The 8,962-nt window shown below is 41.6% G+C and overlaps 1 protein-coding gene across 2 annotated transcripts in view; it reads left to right on the top strand.

Annotated features, from left to right (window-relative positions):
* The first annotated feature begins 509 nt into the window (after window positions 1-509).
* dpf3 (D4, zinc and double PHD fingers, family 3) overlaps window positions 510-8,962 on the top strand; it is a 29,956-nt gene continuing 21,503 nt past the window's right edge. Inside the window, exon 1 of one of the 2 annotated variants that reach the window (XM_012879066.3) lies at window positions 510-692. In XM_012879066.3, the coding sequence (XP_012734520.1) occupies window positions 661-692 (32 nt within the window). In that variant the 5' untranslated portion in view covers window positions 510-660. The remainder of the gene's footprint in view (window positions 693-8,962) is intronic. The other variant, XM_012879067.3, reaches the window with a different exon arrangement.

Genomic DNA, 8,962 nt, shown 5'->3' with positions numbered 1-8,962 from the left:
AGAAGGTTATTTTAACATTTGGTAGTCAATTTATTTGCTATGACATACACAATAATAAAAAAAATAGATTTGATAATCGCCAGTGTTTTTAAAGGGACAAAATAGCCTTTTTGTTTTGCTTTTAGCAACTTTGACTTCCTTTCATAAATAAGGACGTTTTTTCCCCTCAGGGCAGAAAAATATTAACCTGCTTGTGATTTTTTTTGGTTATAATCTGTGTTTGAATGCAGCGCATGATGCATCTACTAAATAACTGCGTTTATTTGATGTTGAAGAGTGAAACCTCGACGCTCATACACGCATTCTCAGTTGCAATAATGCTCTTTGGTCTCGCAGAGCCACTGGCATAAACAATTTCCCAAATGTTATAAAAGTAACCCCACAATGTCAATTACCATTGCTTTTGAAGTTATTGCGTTCATATAAATAACAATAAATCAACTTTGTTTAACGGGATGAGTCCCGTGTGGGGTCTGTTGACATACTTCTGTGAAGCCACGCCCAACGTCTTCATGCTGGGGTTGTATTGGTACGGAGCGCAGTAGACAGGACAAGCATTGGCTGTTGTATTATTTTTATTTTTTTCCCCTCTTATTTTCACAAGCGTCCCAAACAGCACAGTGATTCTGGATATTACATTACAGCCTTGCAAGACGGAAGATGGCGACTGTCATTCATAACCCTTTAAAAACGTAAGTAGTATTTATTTATATATTTTTTAATAAAGACACGATCAATTGTCAGACGATGATTTCTACGTTGCTCTCATAAATGCATATCATGTTTCTGGCGTAGGCTTGAACGGCTCCAGCTGTTTGCAGGTTATCCCGAACTGTTCCGTGGTCGTGCAGCTAGTGATATAAAAGCATGCACGATTTATGTAAAAAAAAAAAAAAAACTGCGATCGGAATTGTGCACTTCGCAGGAAGTTGCCCACTTTATATCAATTAGCGTTGGGGGAGACGACGTGAGTGACATTTGCATAGAAACTGTCATGCAAATACAACAAAACTTTCACTGGTGCGAGCTCAGCGTATTCAGATCAATTAAACAAAAACTTTGTTGTCGCCAAAAGGAAATGGGATTGATATCTTTTAACCGGTTAAAGGGGATTGGAATATTTGCCTAAAGTGCGAAGTGCTTGTGACGGTCTAAAAAAAAATAAGATGAATGTCAATAAGTGTGCAAAAAAAAAAAGAATAAAATAAAAATAAAAATAAAAAAAAGAATACAAAATAAACCAAAAAATAAGAAAAACACCAAAAACGCTTTAAAATTGTCTCATTCTGAGAGCATTTCCTGTGCACAGCCCTCGCTTTAAGCCACTTCTTGCGAACCTATTCGTTTTCTGATTTTGGATGTGTTGCTCTGGGTTGCTTTGAAGCTGAGATCAAGTTCCTCTTCATCTGCAGGCTTAGAAGCCTGAACGCGTTGTGCCAACACCGACTGGCATTTTGGAAACCACCAAGAACTTCCTTCACCGTGACAAAAGATTGCAAGCATCGTGCTGCCACCACCGCCATGCTTCAGTGTGGGTGTGCTGTTCTCATGGTGATGTGCAGGGTTGTAGTTTCAACATACCATTTAAAAAAAAAAAAAATTGTGGGAGGGGGGGATGAAAAAATCAACCCCAGCATTATAAGACCAAGACACGTTTTTCTACACATTTTAGGACAGTCAACATTGTCACTTTACTTGATAAGAAAAGGCTTCCATGTCACCGTAGCCCAGATATATGAGGAATTCACATGTACACCGCATGCCTTGGAAATCTGTTCGGACGCCCATCTTGATCTCATTAAGAATAAGTGGAGGGAGTTAAAGATTAGGGTGATGGCAAGATGTCCTTCCAACCTCAAAGACATGGAGCTGATCAGCAAAGATAAATCGTTGTGGAAAGATACGAAACAGCCAGTCATCAATATGGTCTAATTGTTGTGGTGCCTGTTGAAAATTTTTAAGATGCTTTGATACTACAATCTATTATTAGCTTATTAGCTATCCCATGTCTTTGATTTCTTCTCACACAAATTTCTTGGTTGAAAGTATATCATTTCAAATTTAAATCAGTCATGCGTATGAACATTTCTTGGTAATGTAGATAGAATAATAAAAATAAAACAAGATCTCGTCTTGTTCTAGTTCTGCACCGATCTCAGCGTCGCAGCACGGCTAGGTGTCCAGGGAGTCAGAAAAGCAGCGGTTCAAAACTCTTGTGAACCAAAACCTTTAACTATTTTGACAGATAGTTTTGGTAGAAAGTCCTCCATAATAGTGTTTTCTGCGTTTTTCAGTGTTCGAGTTGCAGTGGATTTTGAATTATTGCTGATGATCAGTAGCCACCACGATTCCTGCAGCAATCAGTCGCTCCAGTGTCCATAAAAAAACGCCCTGGAAAGGAGATATTTAGAGTAGAGAAGATGCTGCCATCCTGCAGCTGAAATAAACACGCTTTATTTCCAATTCCATTCTATGTTGTAGCATAATTTAATGTGAAACTGTTGCGTCACGTCTCTTGATGTACACATTTTCATGTTTTATTTTTGCAACGCGAAAACACCGTAATCCTTTGCCGGGCTAGAGAAAATAAATAAATGCTTAGAGCTGTTGTATTCCATCAAAACAGATTAGGAGGTTGACAGTTTATGGCTTTTGTGTATGTGGAGCAGCAGATTAAGAGTGTCCCAGTATTTTTCCTGGATCCATCTGTTAGGAGAAAGGTACACGGTAAGAAGAGGAGAGTGAAGTGGGGGTCTGAGGGAGGGAGATCCATCTGCCGTTCACGTGAAGCGGACCCGCGTAGGATTTCTGGAAAGGGGGGGGTTGTATGTGTGTATGTGTGTCAACACATTGCAAAGCACGCATGAGATAATTCTGTTGGAATATATGAGGAATCTTGTCTATTTTGGGTTGAAACAGTCAACCGGGGCTGCTCATCTGCCCGCAGGAGGCTCTAATAATAATCTGCCCTGTTCTTCTCTGATAGGTGAATTAAAACCATCAGAGGCTGGCGGGAGCCATGGCTGGCCCTCTCAGTCATGTCAGATCAAGGATCTATAAAGACGCCTTTGTGATGAAAACCCAGAGAGGCAGCGGGAGATGGGGGGGGGGTTTAATGAGGGGCTGACATGAGAAATATAAGCACTGTAATTCACGTGGCAGCAATGTGCATATTGCACGCCCCGTTGCCATCCCATGGTAAGGTTTTGGATTTATAATGTGACAAAGAGCTCTCGCTCTGGAACGGGGTTTGTTGGTGTCTCCACGAGGATTGTGAAAATATGGGCTGAGATTTAAAACAGTTTAAGGGGGGGTTCCTGTATCTGGGGTTGTGTTTGTTGTATACATGCGTCGCCCCTCCCCCTTCCCAGCTTGTAGAAAGGGGAGCGAGTGATGGAGGTGGTGGGTGCGTGTGCGTTTGTCTGGCTGCATTTAGGCCTTCTTGCATGCATTTATAATGCACCCTGAATACAGAAGCGAACCCCGGCTTTTGTTTCTGCCGACTGTTCAGGAAGGGTTTCTACCGGGTGTAGGGGGGGGGGGAGGATGGCCGGGATGAATCTGTTTTTCTAGTTCTGCACATAGAAATAGCACCGTTTTCCTTCCCTCGTGATTTTGTGTGAGTTTCTTTTACTCGATCAAAACCTTTTTTTCTTCATTTTACATACGGCGGAAAAAGGATCTCAATCTTTGTCCCAACCCCCTCATCTGCATCCCCCTCGCCTCCTCGGCTTTCCTTCTTCCGTCTTTACTTTTCCTTTCCGTTCATTCCCTATGGGTGTGCGTGTGTGCGTCTCTCAGAAACAGACCCAGTGCATTCATGCGTACACGTATCTGTGCATTTGAGGAAGGAATGAGCGTGACACGGTTTGAAAGGGAACACGTGTGCCCCAGGTCATGTCAGACCCCCGACTACCCCCACACCCCGGCCGCCGCCACTCTACCTTATCGAGTCTTCCTGTGCCGCCGTTCCCCCACACCCCCACGCTGCCTCGCCCAACTTTCCAGACTCCAAAAGCCGCCCCAGCTATTATTGCCCCATATGCCGTCGTTCTGCCCTCTGATTGGCCAGACGTTTCGTACTTACTCACTGTCACATGCTACACATGTTTCTGCAGACTTACATACACCGTTACCGATCATATCCATATGTCTGTCTTCACACACATACGAACTGAAATCCAATACCCAAGCCATAGGGTTTGATAGGATGTCGGCCCACTATTTGCAACTTTAACAGCTTGGCGAGTCTTACAGAAGCACACAGCGCACTGTCAAATCCTGATTTGACCATAGGAATGTCAGGTAGACAGACCCAGTTCACCATTTTAAAGAACTAGTTTCCACTACTCAACGGTCCAGTGCCGGGCCTTCTTTACGCCGCTGAATCTGATACGTTGCATTCAGCATGATGATGTAAGGCTTATGCAGCTGTTTAGCCATAGCAGCCTAATCCATCAAGCTCTCTATGTGCTGTTCTTGTGCTAATCTGAAGACTGCAGGCTGCAGCCTGCAAGGCAATCTCTGCACGCGGTTCCTCAGCATCTGCTGACCTCTCCTTGGGATTGTACATGGCCTGCCACTTTGTCGCTGAATGCCGTTCTCATTTGGTTCCACTTTGGTATAATACCTATAAGACAAGTTGACTGTGCATATTTATCCATCCCGCTTGTCAGTGCAGGGTTACGGGGAAGCTGGTGTCTATCTCAAGTAGTCATTGGGCAAGAGGAGCAACCAAGACAGGTTCTTGCAGTAAGGCGACAGTGCTAACATTGCCATCTGCTCTCTCTGCATAGTTAGTTCAAGGTACATTTCATGTCTGCATTCATTGCACAAGTAGGATGCAGTCATGGTGCCACACTTGAATTCATGGAGCTACCGTGAATGAATCATTCTTGCGTAGATGAAGCAAACAGCCGCGGCGTTAGTTTTTGTGCACCTGCGGCCATGGAAGCGATAGTAACGGCTGAATTCGGTGACCGTAGTTGTTGAGCAAAGAGTTTTAGATGGCTTAGAAAGCCATGCAGTGCTGTAACGGTATCAGATGCCTGTATGGTTTTCTGCTTTCCTGCTGAGTCAGTGGTCTGAATGCATACAGTGGGGGAAAAGGAGGCAACTGTTTGGTACATGCTTGACTGACTGGTAAATAAATGGGAGTGAATTAATTGATGTTTTTCTTTTTTCTTTTTACCCCGGCTGCCCTAAAAGGAAAGCAGCAGAATTTGAACTCTACAAGCTGAATTCTTGGTTTGTTGCAGGGCTTCTCAGAATAGTACACCCACCTTTTTAACTGTGTAGTTTTTATGATGTAAAATGACACCATTTTAGATGATTTCAAAACTCTTTCCACGCGAGACGTGCGAGAGTTATCCTGCGCGCTAACACAAAAACATATCTGTTTCAAGCCAAATCTGCAATTATGTCGTTGGATAGGTGTGCAAACCCTTAAACTGAAACTTTGTTAATGCACCTTTTGATTCAATTTTATGATTCAGTGTTCTGAGGTAGGAGTTTATCAGCATACTATGTCTTGACTTGGCAATATTTGCCCACTCTGCCTTACAGAAACATCTCTAAATCTCTTAGATGTCTGGAAATCTGTCTTTTTCAGGCGACCCCACATGTTTATAGCTGGCTTCAGTGTTGGACTCTGGCTTTGACCATTACATAACATTAATTTTCGTCCCATAAACACAGACTTATGTGGATTTGGATGTATACTCGGACTCAATGTGATGAAACATAAAATAAAAGAAAATCTCTCTTTATCTTTATTTTCCTAGCAGACACTGCAAGATTTGGGTCAAACTCCCTGATGTTTGGAATTGTTCATAATTTCATCTTAAATAGCCCCAGAGCATGATACTGCCACCACCAAATTTTACTGCTGGATTGAGGTTAGTTTTTCTTTGTGCGTTTTATTGGGCTACTAAACTTAACTTTCTGAAAAATTGCCCCTGGCAATGGCATCAAATTTTGTTTTATTAGGCCAAATTGCATTCTTCTTCTTGGTTTTGGGAGATTTACGCTCTCTATGTCCTCGTTGGCAGAAATGGTTTCTGTCTCAAAAACGTTAATCCATCACACAGACATAAAGAGAACACAGGGGATTTCTGTCACGTGAAGAGAGAACAAGAAACCCTTGTTGGAAATTCTAGCATCTCTTTCAGTGCTGCTTGTGTTTCCAAAGGGTTTGGAGAAACATCCTAATTTATGATGTCGCTATTGTGCCACATGTTCTCCAGTTATTTACTGTATGACTCTCTTCATTGTGCCTGGATAGTATGTAGATGGTGCTGATGAACTCATGACCTACACCTTTATATATAGACAATAGTTTGATCCCCTTGTTACCAGTCTACAATCTACGACTTTAGCCAAAAGATGCAGATGTGTCTAACTGAGGTCTACATCTAGCCCTGGGGTGGATATCAGGACGCTGCCCCAGGAAGTTCGAAAGGTAGCGACCTAGAACTCCCTTAAACCATTTAAAATTTTTAAGGGATTGTTTATGATCAGTTTGTTGTTTCAACAACATATGGCAACTTTCTCAGTAGATAATGACAATGGAGAGTGTATTGAATTGCCTTCGGTGTTCGTGTTGCGAAGGTCCTTTCGGGAATGACGCATAAGTTGCCAGTGTCTGTTTGAGGTTTTAATTCATGCTGTGCTCAACAGACTTTCAGGCCAGATTTACCCCATGTTTACCAATACATTCACGGAAAGGATGATTTCCTTTTCACTTAGAAATGTTGGAATGTTTGGTTTGTGAACATCTGGTTGGTTTTTGATGGAGCAGACGTGTAAAATTGTTCACTCGCCCTTTTTCATAGCTGTACAGTGATGCCTTTTTCTATTCAATTATTTGCAGATTTTCAGTTCTTTACTTCTCTAAAGGCTTGTACCTGGAACCGTTTAACTGTAAACATTGAGACAGAACTAATGAAAGGATGCCCTCTCCATTATTGTGTCATGATAAGACACAAAGAGCCCCTCTGTGCATGTATGGAAGCATTCTTTCACACACAAAAAATGCACAACTGCAGATTCAATTAGAGTCCAGGAAGTTGTTGTCTAGGAGGAATATTCTTCCTTGACATGGCAAACTGTGCTTACATAAGGTTCAGAGCTCTGATCAGCCATACGTTTTGTGCAAATGTGGCACAAAAGGAAGCATGAAGTCTCCGAATTTAGTTTGAAAGACGAGTGTCTGAAGAGACAGATCAAATGCGGATGGTCTTGAAGGCATACACCTGCCCTGTGTTTATGGAAAGCAGTGTTGGTCAATAATCGCATGCTTTCCAGCACCACCTGGCTTTTAGGAATTACCTTTAGGAGCCCCACTTGGCCTTTATTTAGTGGCACTACATGTTTGATAAATGGCAGCAGACATTTAATAGGTGCCACCCGACATTGTAGGTGTTAATTAAGCACCTGGTTGGCACTTTACAAACATTTTGAGTGGCTCTCATTCAACACTATAGCAGTTCTGTGCAAAGGTTTTGAGCCACCTCAAATTTATTTTCTCTTTGGTGAAAAAAAAAAACCCAACAGCGAATGACTTTGAAATTCTTTAGTTAACTTAACAAAATATCAAAAGAAATGAGAGACAGCTCAAGGCATATGATATGAGAGCCGAAAATGCCACACATTTATTTGTAATATACTAATTATCGGCACATTTACAAATACACTTTATTACATTATAATCAGGTGTATATTAAGGTGTTTCTTTGTTTTGGGCAGTTATACAGAAGTCTTGAGTTTTGTCTCATTTTGTTCTATACTTATTTAAATGAGCCAGGCTTTCTGCAGTATTTTAAACTTTTTATTATATTGACACATTATATACAATCAATAACACATTATATTGTGTTATTGATTTTTATATATATATATATAGGGCTGCCCATTAGACTTTTCCCATTTCCAGCTCTGGAAGGTGAATATCAGTTCTTAGTTTGAATCAGTTGCAAAAACAAGATTTGCATATGAGGGATGGCCAAAGGGTGGGCAAAGTTTTATCAGGGGCCTCCATATACTAGTAATTGATTATACTAATTATTCTGTTTCTCTAACCCGGTACCTAAGAGCCCTTTTATTGACAGCTGTCTCTCTCTCTTCTTGCCATCGCAAGGGAACATCTAGCCTTCTTATGCTTTGCAATTTGATCCAAAATGGCCCAAAGAAAATTACCCTCTTTGTCAGTAATCAGATTACCAACGAGCACTAATGCGTTACATTATGAGTTGCAGTTAAAGTGGAACCTCTGCGTTTTTTTAATGTAGCTTTGATTTTCCTCAGCTTCCTTTTTTCTACTTAGGGAGCAACAAATTAACAGTAATTCGATACTCTCAAAGGTGCTTTTGTATTCACTCCAGGCATTCACGTGTTCTCATTTAAATTCTCCATGTTTGGCCACACATGTACTCAGGTGCTTGAGAGGAACTTAATTCCTAAAACGTCTCTAAGTGCAAAGGTTTGCGTTATAAAAGCAAAATTTTAGCTGCTTTTACAAGTCTGTCAAACACTTAGCAATAAAGATACCCTTTGTGTTTTTATACATATGCGTACGTGATGAACGGTAAAAACAGATGTGCTTTCAGACGCTCCCTCGCTGCTTGCTTTTCCTGTTTGGCGAGCACCACTCAGGATGTGTGTGACAGACATCCCTCCACCACCACTTTTGCATCACCTTGTGCAGGGACAGAAATCATAAATCATGTCCGTCTTTGTCTTTTACCCTAATCGCACGTCTTTCAATGCTAGGAGTAGTGACCCTTCAATCACTTTGGGTCCAACAAGGTTCCAGAGGTGGGCATTGCTGCCCTGGCGTTTCCGCTGGCTCTGCCCCTGGTTGGAAGGTTTAACTTAACTTTTGGTTCAGTGGATGAGACCAGTTCCAACCTACAGGATAATTCACAAATGGAGTTAGTAATTGTACGTCACCAGGTTTTTGCCT

Source organism: Fundulus heteroclitus, chromosome 15 (genome assembly GCF_011125445.2).
Source record: "Fundulus heteroclitus isolate FHET01 chromosome 15, MU-UCD_Fhet_4.1, whole genome shotgun sequence".
NCBI lineage: Eukaryota > Metazoa > Chordata > Actinopteri > Cyprinodontiformes > Fundulidae > Fundulus > Fundulus heteroclitus.
Note: the sequence above shows the minus strand (reverse complement) of the source record. Positions and strands in the feature narration are given on the sequence as shown.